The sequence below is a fragment of the Glossina fuscipes genome, unplaced genomic scaffold (assembly GCF_014805625.2).
Source record: "Glossina fuscipes isolate IAEA_lab_2018 unplaced genomic scaffold, Yale_Gfus_2 0, whole genome shotgun sequence".
Lineage (NCBI taxonomy): Eukaryota > Metazoa > Arthropoda > Insecta > Diptera > Glossinidae > Glossina > Glossina fuscipes.
Genome location: NW_023998414.1, coordinates 27,426,311 through 27,440,698, shown reverse-complemented (window position 1 = coordinate 27,440,698; position 14,388 = coordinate 27,426,311). Strand labels below are relative to the sequence as shown.

Sequence of the window (14,388 nt, the reverse complement as noted above, 5' to 3'; positions counted from 1 at the left end):
TAGTTTGTGTCTTTGCTAGTTATATTTAAATATAACTTCACACCCTTCAATTCGATGGATCAAAGGTCAAACAAAACTAATTGGCAGAGAAACGCATAACGATTTCCGGAGATCTAGATTAGCGGGATTATTATTTTGTATTTAAAATAATCACGTTTTTGTATCTACCATGGAATGATACTAGGATTTGTTAAACGTTAGAAATTAGATAAAAAAAAATATAATCGCTTAAACAATTTATTTACGTCTGTCTGCCTTCATGCTTTCCTACAATAAACATTGTTTTTAATTTCTACAATTACTTGCAAAGTATAACAAAAAAGCACGTGTACGGTGTACAACGTATAAGATACAACATGCGATTGCCATTTTGACTAAATGGATCTTCGCCCCATCTGCTAAACAAATATGCTAAGTACACACGATAATGGCGGCTATGAACAGATTTGGGCCAAGCTCGAATGAATGTTTGTTTCATGTTCTTCGCAGCAGTAAGACTAGTGAATGTTAAGTTTCTTTGCAAATTTCAAAATGTTCAGTTGTGGAATCCCATTATGGTCCATGGTATCCTCTTATATTTATTTAACGCGAGGTAAGACCTTACATGATGAATATGCTGAGCTTGCTTTGACTTCAAAAGTAAAATTACTTATAGATAGTAGAATATGGTCGAACATTCTTGGCAAAAAAGAACAGAAAAAAAAAAAAAAAAAAAGAGGAAACACAATTCAACCCAAAGACTGTCATGCATCCTCCTCATAGATCCTCCTATGCTTGTCAAACATTTCGATGGGATTATAAATTTTCGCTTTTCGTGTTAATAACGCTCTTCATCGAGAAATCAGCATTTTTAAGCAAAGTTGTCGTGGAAGGGTATCCACTAGTCTGCTAAAACATTGTGAAATTTTTCGCATTTGTTTTTTATTTTTTTTTTGTGTATTTTTTTTTTTTTGTATATGTTTTGTTTTTAATTTCTTGCTTTCTAATCGCACACAAAAATATATTTGTGGCGCATGCATGTCTCTCACGTTTTGGTATCCCCTTACCATCGTCCCACTGCATACAAACAATAATAAACGGGCGGATTTTAACTAACGATTTGAAAATTAAATTATAAACCAAAATAAATGAAATTATAACGACGTATGTTCGTATATTTATTTAGCTTTGCTATATTGCGGTTAATATAAAGCTTTTTTTCACATACATACATTTATATATATATTTAAATTTATCTTCTTTTTTTTTTTTTGAAAACGGTATCTATTTATGCCTTTATGCGCACCGATTACCTAAAATCATTATACAGAACTAATGTCGGCTCTGTTGCTAACTATGTATGTATGTATGTATGTATGCATGTATGTTCTAATTTAATTATGTCATATTTTTAATAAGTTTCATCTCCTTCTGTCCTTCAAGCTTTAACTGTAATATTTATTTTGAGTTTTTTTATTGAGTTTTGCAAATTTTTATATGTTATCTTTAAATTTGCATAAAAATTTCTTTTTAAATGAATGCTGGCTGCTGACTGGGGTTATCATCAAATTTATTCATCATTCATTTGTTTTAACTTATTTTGGTGAAGTTTTTTCTTTTTTTTTTTTCTGTCTTTAAGCCATCTTTCGGTTTGCTGATTGGAAGTAAGGTCAGTTATGTATTGATTTTCAAGTTTAGCAAATAGTTCGCGTTATAAGCAAAGGCAAGCATATTTCATGACGATTGTGTGTATGTCCAACAATTTCAATTTTTAGGCATTAAAGATTCTTTACGGCCGATAAAAGCAAATGCTTGCGGGCAGCTCAAAAATGAACGAATATGACCGGGAAAAAGCAATGAAAAGTTTGGGAGAGGAGAAGAACTTTATTGCTTTTCGTATTAGTGCAGCTTCTTCAAAATTCAAAGCTTGATTGTTCAATTTTTTTAAATCGCCTTAATCTCAATGGACGTCTAATGGACGTTTCTCTTTCCTGTACGGTGATTTTTTAGCGTGAAATTGTTGCGAAAATGCAGATGGACTTGGACTTGGGTTAATGCAGTGCAGTGCAGTGCAGTGCAGTGTAGTGAGAAATCAATACAGTGCAGTTACAGGCCCACTGATTAACATCCTATGAAACGTAGAAAACATAGAAATTCTTGTATCGTAAAAGCATTGTTTAGAACGTTGCTGAACACAACGAATAAATTAAAGTCTTCGAGTGCAATGATCTCCTATCAAGCCAGTTTCAATTAATCAATTAATGCTGGACGACGGTGTTGCGATAACAGGTGTTAGGTTTAAATTGTGTGCTACATTGACAACTAAAAACAAGAAGAAGAAGATTTTTGAAGATATGGTCGCTTTATGTTCCCTAATTGAGTGCTGGAGATACGTGATTACAAGTATCTGAGGTCGAATAATCTCTGCTACCAAAATGAATGAAAGCTTCTTATGATTCTTGGCGGGGTGGTAATAGTGGTAGTGATAGTGGTATAATTCTGTCATATTTTCTTTTAAAATGCTATCAAATCGGCAGTTGCAGTGAATGGTTTACAGTACCGAACGGTTGTAACAAAGTTATTTTGGTCTTGTGAACGACATCGATTTTCAGGAAAACCTCGTAAATTTCCACAAAGGTCGTGACCATTTTACTACGTGAAAAACTACATAATGGTGTCAGTTGTTGAGAAAAACCCACGGAAGAAATCTTAAATATTATTATGTAAAAATGTTTCGTCCAGTTTCCTCGACAGAGCTTCTGTCGCGTTTCAACTCTCTTCTCTTTCAGCAAATCATCGGCTTATAAACTTTTTGAAAAAAACATCAACAATATTGAATTTAATTATGATATTCTTCTTAATCCTATTACTCTTGTTAAGCTTTGCGTCAATCGTCAGCTGCATATGATGCGTTTACTTTATGAAACTGACAAGTTAAGCATCGCAAACTTGTATTTGCCTTGAGCGTTTTCAGGAATTGCGTTTCCTGCTCAATCAGATGGATAGAGATTTTCGTGGAGACTTATCAGACTCTTATCAAATTTGATTTAAAATACATATGTTGTTGGACGTAAGTTTTCGTGACTAACTCAAAATCTTTTTTCCTACATGTCGGCTGCTTGCTCTGTCACAGATTAACAATATTTTTTCGATATAGCAGAAGACAGCCATTCTAACCTAATTTATGTAGCTTGGACGTAATGGACAAACCCTCGTTAATTTTCCGAAGTTTTTTTGGGAGAAAAAATTATCTCTTAGATCTGATCTGAGACCTTAGCTATTTTGGCAATCGTAGCTTGATAAAATCCTTTTCTGCGTGCTTCTGTAGCTTCGATGACTCGACAATATCTACGTATAATTTCGATCAGTATTAAAGTCTAAAAGAATGCAAGTATGAGTTTTCATTTGTGTGTGTGTGTCTCAGCCACGTAGGTGTTAAAAATCAAGATATCCTCTTTAAATGTGCCAAAAGCCATGTTCACAAATTGATGTTGAAAATTGGTCAAAAGTACCAAAAAGCATATCTGTAGAGCAGTATAAGCTCAGACTAACTTCGTTTAAAAAAAAAAAGGAAAAATTTAATCTTTTTTTCTGTCGATAAACTATAGCAGATATAACATAAAAAATTCCTCCAGTGTATGTTCAATAGCTAATCTTACCTGCACCTGTGCTCCGCATATTCAATGCAATAAATAGATAGACTTGAATTTTTATTTTGAGTTTTTCCTAAGATAAATATTGTGAATACAAAAGATTCGTTCGTAGTCGAATATAAATATACCCTACGTAATATAATATATTAGGCTTGTGCGAATGGATTTAATGGAGAGACATCTTTTTCTATATCGCTCGATTCAGAGAATGAATCTGATTCTTGTCTGTCCGTCGGTCCGTCTTGTGGTTCGAAATGGAACACGTTTGTGGCCATTTCCCATATAACGCCGCATTTTGAAAATTCGTTATATAAATAACTGTATAAAGCGAAGTGGTTTAGAGTATTAAGTTACTGACCGTGGCCCATCAAAATACTTTTACGTGCGCGCTTTACTTGTGCTATTTCAGTGAAATTTAACGTTATCGCTTTATTCTTATTCATACTGTGGAGATTGACAGAGAAATTCTTTTACTCGAATCTCAAATATAAAGAATTCCGCGGCATGACTGCACGCTTCTCTTTTTCCACACTACCAAAAAATAACATCATCAAGTATTCATTTCACCAGGTTCTCAATAATAGAAAAATCAGTGAGAGAGAATAACGAAATCCTTGTAAAAAATATATAAGACAGAAGAACAACGTGTAAAATGTGTAAAAAACGTATAAGAGTAAGAATGATGTCTCTTACTATTATTATTATTATTATTATTATTATTATTAATTTCCCCAGAGAAATAAATTCTAAGATTAAAAAGTCTTAAAAGCACTAACATCTAAGGCTCGAATCCACAAACATTGACTTGCTAGTCGAGATTCCTCGCCTTCGGCTACTCAGGCGGATGATGTCTCTTATTACTTGACTGTATTGTATTGTACAAACAGTATTCAACGATTTAGCAGTTGCGCCCCTCGAACCGGAACTTACTGCTGCATATGGTAGAAAATGAAAGATTCTTTATTCAATTCTTTATTTTATCCAAGAGAATTAATATTGGTCGTACAAACAGACATAAATAGTTGGAACTGATTTTAGACAGTAAACCATTTGGAAATGAAAGCCTACAAGCTTGGTCATCTTTTATTTACGCCTGTAAAATAGATTTCGACGAATTCGAAACAGAAAGTCAAAACTTTGATTTTTGATTCGCGCCGCGGCCAAGGTTATTAAACGAAGAGCTTTCTACGAGCCCTCTGCCTAGGGAGTGATATTACAAGCAGACAGTGCTGTTTGAGTAACACTATTACATTAAATTTTGAGGACACCTAAGCTCGAAACACGCTTGATAACGAATAAGGCTTTGATGAATCGCAAAAATTGTGGGCATTCATTATATAGCACTGTCTTTGTTTTACATTTTTCTTCTATATTTGATCGCTGTAACGTAGATGTAAAAATTAGATAGCTCCAAAGTAGTTCTAAATCCATTAGCCTCGTAAGTCGGCAGCAGTAAGGTGTCATTCAACGCTCGTGTGATATATATTTAATTTTAAAAGTTGCCTCCAAATATCGTGAATGTTTAAACGCATTGGCATTTCGATCCGTAATGGAGTTGAGTATAAGAAATTTTTTGACTCGATCTTCCGCCACATAAGGTCGCCTTATACAATCCTGGAACATTTGTCATCATGCCAGAAGAGCAACAGGAAGATGATGATAAGATATCACTTCCTTGTATATGTATTCGATGAACTTTATGCAAAATAGTTACACAAACGCCTTGTTGTTCAGCTAATCGAGATAAACCGTCTTCCACGCAACCCGACTGCCAACAGCTTGTCATTGCCGGAAAATTAATGTAAGAAAAGGAAAGAGTTTACGGTTTAGCATCATTGTGTTGGCTGAGGTACTTAAGTCCGCTTGAGTTAATATCTGAAAATGAGTTCGCAAAGTGTAACTATGTTCGTCGTAACATCTGCTGCTAATAAAAAATAGCTTATATGAAACAATTTCTGTGCCCCTCACTAAATGCATTGCTAAATGGAGACATTTATCAGAGAGAAAACCTAGGTTATGTTTTTCGTATTCCTCTTAAGAAGCACAATTTCTTTCAGCAAACTCGAGAATTCCTTTAATTATAAGTAAATGGAATGCTTTTCTATCCAATGATAGTGTTTAAGGCATATATAATGCGAATGCGGCCCGTAGACGATATTTTAGTTATTTTTCGACGATAAATATCAAATTTTTCACATACATATATATGTGTACCGTATCGCTCAATAACATCATTGGATGGCATAGAAATTATTATCATTAATGAATTTATATGATTTGTAAATAGTATCCGACTGACTGCTCGTTTACAAATTACAGTTACCGCTACGCATGAAGTTTAAAAGGACGTTAGCGACGCTACAGTTGTAGACTATCGGTCGGAAAGTCATCAAATTTTTAAACACTTTGAAGATTGAAGCTATCTAAAGATCATATCGATTGCTTTAGCAATGGCAACATCTATACGTCAACCTGCGATATTATTGAAGTGAATGTTGTGAACAAAAAAAATATCTTTGTTCGCTCTTCCGGGTCTTAGCTTAAATGAATATGTCAACTTATCTTTAACGCAAGGAAAGCCTATTTACTGATTTTCAAAAATTTTAATTGCAATGTAAAAAACTAATACATCCATCTATTCCTACATATAAATGATTAGAGTTAGATAGATAGCCAAGAGTAGTGAAACTTCAAGTTTTTCGTACAAATGTTTAAATAAACAGATAAAAATTCCTATGCATACCATACATAGTGCCAATAGAAAATCGCTATTTTTGTTTTTTTTTTTTCCGAAATGTTAATGTTGTAGGTTTAATGCCGCAAACAAAAATCAATACATTCTTTTATTTACGTCATTATTACATAAATCAAAATTTCGTTTATTATAAAAACCGTAATGAAAAACTTATCCAAAGTATTTATTTATTTTTTCTTATTTTTTTTTTTTTTTGGTTTTTTTTTTTGTTTTTTTTTTTTTTTTTGGCAAAATAACGTAAACAACTAGGTCACGCGATACTATATACATACACGTATGTGTACATAGACATTTATAATAGTCCACGGTAAGGAATCCTTAATGTTATGTATTCAATAAAAAAACAAAATCAAAGGATTCGAATTCAATGCAGAGAAAGAAATTGACTAAACCGGGCGTTCAACTTGTGAGAAGAAGAAATTCTGCACGTCCATCGCAATATATCGGACATATATGCATTTTGTCTTAGTATTGCCAGCATCGAAAAATGCACAAAGAAGGGCATAGAAACTACATATGTTATGTCGATCACCGGGAGAGTTTGAATGCATTGTCGTTATAGTCGACCATCATTTTGCTGCTTAGTATTGATAACCTGCTTGGATGTGCATATATATTGACCTTTAGAAAGGAAGAAATTTCGTTCACTTTTGAATCTGCTCGTAGGGAAATATCAATCATTTCAAAAAATGAAGGTAAAGAGAAAATTTCATGGCATTTTTTCACCACAATTTAAAAATATTTTTCTTCCATTTTGAACAAACTTTATTAAATTCAATATACACGACTTTGATCGACAACCTTTTGCCGAATGATTCTCATAATGCAATAAAATTTCGACACTGGTTCGAAACCTTGTTGGATTTTACTATTACTTTTATTTATTTTTTCACCTTGCGTAAAGTGAACACATGCCATTATTTACACGGATCGCATAGGATTAGTAAAAATTATTGTAATAAATTTTTTTCAACAAATCATTTTGCAATACGTACTAGCTTTACGCATTATTTCAAATTTGAAATCATCTCTTCTTCGTCTTCTTCTTTTTCTTATGTTTTAAATACTCGATGTTATCGGTAAAGATATATATGCCGTTTAATCTAATGGCTAGGACATCCAACATTAACCCAAGGGATTCGGGCGGTAAACTATGCAATATATTTTACTGTCTACATGTTTGTGCGACAACCTCCTGTTGTGTGAAACCTATCCAGCATCTTTAATTATTTAATTTAATGTAAGTCAGGCCTCACACATTGATTAACCTGCTGCGTTCAAAATGTGGTCGGACACATTAGCTTCCACCGAAGTTTCCACATGTTATGTGAATATGCAAGCGTTCCCCCGAAGGATGTTTGGCAAGCATCAATCTGCAGTTCAACCAATCCTCTCGCCTCTACCCGCCTAAGCAGGGTACTAGAGATTTTGTGAACGGACAATCTAACCCACGGGGATTCCATAGTTCATAGCGCGCTTTAGAATTATCGCCATGAGCGTGTCGTTATGTTCACTACTTTTCACCCTACTACACTCTCACTTGGATTTATTGTACTAGGAGAAGTAGTCAACCTAGCAACGCCAGGCACTCTACACTTTACAATATCGTTAGTTTATCGATGCCCTAATGGTTGTGTACGGAATCTCTTGAGTAGCTGATTGGTGAGGAAGTCCACGCGCAGACGACCCCCGATAACCTCGAAGACTCTCCAAGAAAAGGAATTCCGTCGGCGGGGAAACTGAGTAGCAAAAGCAAGGAATTATTTCCTCTCTTCAGTTAAGAAAAGAAACAAATCTTCCGCTATCTCCTTAGACAATCCAAATAGAAAAACCTAGCATCCGGTTACAATCGTTAGATCAGTACATATATATAGATGAATTTATATGCAGTACAAGCACGCCAACTTGTACTTAATGCATTTAAGCCCTAGGTCGTCGGCACCTTCTTCTAGAAGCTATTATTGTTATTATTATAAATTTAGCCAGAGAATAAATTCTAAGACTAAAGTCTTAAAGCACTAGCATGTAAGGTTTCCGGCTTTATTAAAAACTCTACTGCACTTGAGATTTGAACCCACGACCTTTGAGTTGCTAGCCGAGGCTCTTGCCTGCTCGGCCACTCAGGCGGATCTTCTAGAAGCTAGAATCTAATAATCGTTCTTTTTACTTTTAGGCTGGAAAAGCCGTAAAAAAGCTATACGATGATGTTCTTGCAAAGTGCCTAACGCCCAACCAAGCAAAGATTTGAAAGTGAAAAGTGCAATAGGAATAAATGGATTCCTGAGAAACTATTTCGTATACATATAGAATGCAAATTTTGAGATTTCATTTGTTTTTAAAAGGTGTAGATAAGCAATGTGAACTTCAGGAAAAACCATTTTAAGGGCACACTATTAAAACATGATGCACATAAGGAGGAGACATATTGATTTCTAAAGGAAACGTTTTATTCCATACTATTCTTTGATAAGGCTTACACTGAAAGCCTCATTTTTCTCTCACTTTATTGTTAATAAAAAAGGAAAAAAATAAATAAATAAATAAATAAAAAGAAATAATGATAAAGAAATTTATTTTTATTTTATTATCAACTTGAGCAGCGTTATCATTTTCGCTCCATATATGTAAAATGCTAATAATATTAAATATGTTTTTTATATTCGCAGTCAGAGGACGAAGAGATAATAATTTTCTCCTTCCGTTTGTTACACTTTAAAACATCTATTGTACGTATGCCTTTGTTTCGATGGCTGCCTATCTGTCTGCTATTTAGATTCCTAACGTAATAAAAATTGACGAGATAGAGAATTGATAGCGAGTTGGCACAGCACTTACGTTAAATCAAAATTTGGCATTGGGACGATTTCATAAATTCATGACAAAATATATACAAGTGATGGGTATCGAAAAATTTCGCCCAACCCAAATTATTTTTTTACTTGACGAGCTTCTTTATTTATTTATTTATTTTTTTTTTGCACAAAATATTTGCTTTAATTATTAATTATGCGATAAGATGGACATAATAATTTTGAAAATGGCAAAAATCTAAATACTTGAATCATTAAGTTCGTCTACGAATTTATTACTTTGCTAGGTTGCTTTCTCATTGAAACGTTTCATTCTTGTACGGAATTTTAACTTGTGAAATATGTTGCATTTCCCTGTAATTGATCATACGTGTGCGTTGCGTTATTTCGCAGGAAATCGCCTAAGGTGAAGTTATGAGACAATTTTCAATTCTCAATTTGAAGAAGTCAGCACTCGTCTTCAGGATAATCATTAATATATATATATATATATTTTTTTACTTTAAATATCTTCTTAATCTTATGAGTAATCATATTTCGGCGATCTATTTAAAAACTTGTCAAATTTCTACATCTTAATAATAATATTATCTACATCTTGTTGTGCATTGCCATCATCTTAATTGCTTTAGTGTATGAATAAGTTTGCAAACATGAAAAGGAGAAAAGAAAAAAAAAAAAACGATTTTTTAAAAATTATTTTAATATAATTTTTTATTATTGAGCTGAGAAGTTTAAGTGATCCACTTCGTTGTTCGAAGTGAAATGAAGTGACTATGATAAATGTTATGGTCAAAGACCAGTGAACGTATCCAAAAGAATTACATAGTCGTATAATGCATGTATCTTCAAAATTTTTGTACCAAAAATGCCTCTGAGTGTGTCAAAAAGTGGCGAAAATTAGTTCCTGGATTGGTGTTTTTTTTTTTTTTTTTTTTTTTTAACTCCTCCTAAGAAGTTCAGAGACTATAATTCAATTGCAAAAAAAGATTCGTAACGATAAGCATAGGCTGCAATTTAAAGAAATTAACATCATCCATCGATAGGACTCAGATTCGATCACTGTATCAAGTGAACAAACTAATCTTTGAAAGCAACACGAATCCATTTGTAAGAGATGTCGTATAACATCAAATAACAACTACGCCTGTCTAACCGACTTGTGTAAACTCAGGTAGAAATCTTTGGATTTTCAATTTGTCTCTCCACTATTCTTGCGGATCCTCTTTGCAGAGTTTTACTTCTTACGGTTCGACCATTTACACGACTGTTTAGCCTGTTTAGTCGCATCGTTGACAACATTTAATTATTTTAACTTGTTTTCCAAAACTGATTAGTTCCTTACCGACAAATTTTCCTTCCTAATGTACTTTGCTGTAGTCAGAACCTAGATATATATATATAGTTTTTCATGATTAAATATATAAAATACTAAATAAATAAAAAACTTTTTAATTATTTTTCTGTTTATTACTCAGTTTACATCGCTGAAGACGATATATATATTCTCGTATTAGAGAACTATTGATGAAATTCTTCATACCTTTATGAACATAAGATTTTTATGAACTATTTTGCATATCATTTAATTATGAAGGATATCTCTTGCTTTGCTCTAACATTAAATATATGTATGTACATGTATATATATATATATTTATATATATATATAAAATCCTTTAAGTTTCATTCACACAAACTAAATATATCCTCATTAACAGAAGCTGAAGTTGTTGTATTTATTATTATTGTTGTTGTTGTTGCTACTGCTACTGCTACTGCTGCTGATGCTGATGCTGCTGCTGCTGCTGCTGCTGTTTTGTGGTGTTATTATATAATACGTGCGTTTATGAATAGAAAATGAGCATAAAAGCACGAGACTTATGTCAATACATGAACATAAGTAATATATTCGAATAAGCGTAATCATGTATATGCATATACAATAATAATAAGAAGAACAACAACACCATCAACAATTTATGCTTCAAGGAATGATGTTTACAATTACACACTTCCTGATTATACACACTGCCACTGTTACTAAGAGTAAATAACTGTCATCAATATATACATATATAGTGGAAACGAAAATACCCGGTATCCCTCGGTAAGAGAGGAGTGGAATGATCCTTAACTAAGCGGAAATATTTGAAAAAGAAAAAACTTTTCTAAAATAAATGATAGTTAATTTAAAGTCACAGTAATTCAAGAGCCTTCTCTTTCAAGAAGAGGAAGAATCAAGTTACACATGTCTCACTCTAATAGAAAGTCGTATGAAAGCAAGCACATCATTGTATATAAGAAAATTATTATTTTTTTTTTTTTATATCAAAGAAGCTTATTTAACAAGCAGACAATGGCTTTTATGCAGCATATGGATGCAATTGTTTTTAACAAACGCCGATGCATGCATGCACTGAGAAAAAAATAGAATCTATTGCGATCCTGCCCCTTATATTCTAGATGGGCTGGCTTCCCATTTCTAACTGAGAGAACTAAACGAAGTGGGTGAAGACATTTTAAATTATTAAGTTAGTTTATGATGTACCGTTATATAGAGATTGTAGAGAGAGAACGATGATAAATTTATTATACAATATCTTAACTTATAAATGTTACAATATCTTAACTAACTTGCCGGTTTTTAGTCGGTGTTATCTAAAATATATATATGTACATATATCTCTGTGTATGTAGAAAAGTCGAGCAGCAAAAGCAGAAAATTTTAATGCGAATATTTTAAAGAATTCTGGTAAATCATTATCATCAGTGTAAAAGGTAAAGAATAAACGCAAATACCGCAGAGTTTTCTAAAGTCGTGAACAACCCCTGTTTATACAATAATCTGAGCGTAACGCAGTAATAACTGCGCACCTATTCTACATCTCTGTATATGCTAGAATTTACAATGCCTCTGTGCAGCCAACTATTCGCGAATTCATAAGATCTGCCATACATGATGAGACCACTTATTTTTTGCCTCAGAAAGGGGCATATTGTTATGTAATGTTTCGAATAAGATTACATGCATTCGTACAATGATTTCTGCTTTTAAAAACTGATTATCGAGCATTATATCCTCCAAAGAACATATGATCATTTCACGCATACGATAAAAAAGCGAAACACAAAGCGAGAATGCTTATCCTCTGAACGTCGAACGTCACTAATTTTTGGCAAAAAAAGGTTTACTTAACTTATGAAGTTCAAAAATTGTCGCTTAAGTGATTATTTATTATGCAAGTAACTACGTTCAAGAGCAAAGAAATCACACGCCCCTTAAATTTTCACTTTGAACCTTAATGTTTATTAAATTAAATTTAGATTGCAAACATAAATTCAATCAAACTAAAGTACACACTGTTGACTATTGAGAAACACATAATGCTTACCCTTGACCTTCAAGATCATTCCAGTAATGGAATACTACCCAAAATCGCTTGTTCCAGGTAGCGATTTTGAACAGTTATGAAAGGATAAGGATCGAAAGAAATTATGCCATTTATTTACGAGCCCTCAGGCCAAAAAGTTCTTTGTTGAATAGTTGAGACTGGGCAAAATCAAAGCTAAGTGACACGACAGTTAAATTTAAGCCAATATGCTGTTCCGCATGTATAACAGCAATGACAAGAGATCGGTGGCTATACTCGGCGACGAGGAGGTGACCTAAAACGTGTTACAACACAGCGTGATGACCGTTTATCGCTCACTCTGAGATCACTTTGAGATCGCCTGTTGAATCTAGTACAATTTGGGTAGCAGCTCCAAGAAGTTAAAGGAATGGAAGTCAGTCGATGAACGGTTAGGAGAAGGCTAGCCTAACGAAGTCTGATAGCGCAATTTGCCCGTAATTGATCCCAGCCCACCGACAAGCACGCCTTCCGTTCGCTCAAAAAAATGTGAATTGGACAAGGGATCAGTGTACTCTGACGAGCGCCTTCATGTGCTTTAATGGTAGCGACTGGCGGGTGTATGAGTCTATGTACACAATGCTGCATCTTTGAGCCCCCATTTCATATGGGGGTGGTTCGTTCAGTACCCGTCAATCCGGCCCGGCGCTGTATCGAAGCAATCCCGAAAGAGCACACACCGTCTTCTTCGGGATCTATCGGCGAAAATTTCATTTACATGCAGGATAACACAAGACCACATACCTCTGCTGGCATTGATGTGCCCGCTCGAAATCTAGTTCTCCATCTCATTCAGCGTTTATGGAACGAAGGTTGATAAACGAATACGAGCCAGAAACATGGCGCGTACGAGTCTCAGAGATCTTCGAACCGCAATTAAGGATTTTCGGTTTTCGCAAAAACAAAAACTTTTTTTTTTTGTTTATTTTATAATGCCGCGTATTAACAAATATTTTTCTACGAATTTTATTGTGTTATTCATATTCTTTTATACCTGTTCAAAATCACGGAAAACAGCACTACCTGTAACGAGCGATTTTTGATATTTCAATTGCTTGTACTGCTACTGTAGTGATCTTAAAGATCAAGGGTAAGCATTATGTGTTTCTTGAAAGCTAACATTGTGTGTACCTTAGTATAATTTAAGTTATGTTTACAATCTACATTTAATTTAACGAATATTTACATTCAGATAGTAACTCCTTTGCTCTCGAATGCATCTGGATTGGCAGGCATACCTTGGTAAAAATAATCGCATTCCAAGTAGAGAATAAATCTTCTCTTTCGACAACTGAGTATTAGATCGTTTGATATGCATAATCTAATCATAATTAACATTTATCTTATTCTGATGGTTGCTATGAGAATAAATTAGAATCTTGTGACATATATATATTATATAGGTATATTAGAAATTAGTGCAGCTGGTCTAATAATCGATATGTTTCCCTGCTTGTCATTTACCAACAATGTTGTAAATTAACTTTCTTAAATTGAGTTAATATATTATGCATAAGCGTGCACACGACTCATATTTTATTTTTGTTTTTTTGCTTTTCCCCTTTTATTTTGCAGTAACGGCGTTAGCGTTGAGGGTGCAACGCATAAACAAGTTGTTGATCTCATTAAATCTGGTGGTGATTGTTTGACATTAACTGTTATATCGGTGACACAACAAGTGAGTTGAAAATAAATTATTCTATAGATACAAAAGAAAGGATTTTAATGCTGACTGATTAATTATAATTGACTCTTCGTCGTAAATTAATTAGGAAGCA

The 14,388-nt window shown here is 33.6% G+C and overlaps 1 protein-coding gene across 1 annotated transcript in view; it reads left to right on the top strand.

Annotated features, from left to right (window-relative positions):
- Window positions 1–14,388, top strand: part of LOC119637020 (sorting nexin-27) — a 34,401-nt gene that overhangs the window by 18,429 nt on the left and 1,584 nt on the right. The window contains 1 exon segment of the mRNA XM_038032796.1: window positions 14,186–14,326. Coding sequence (XP_037888724.1) covers window positions 14,186–14,326 — 141 coding nt within the window.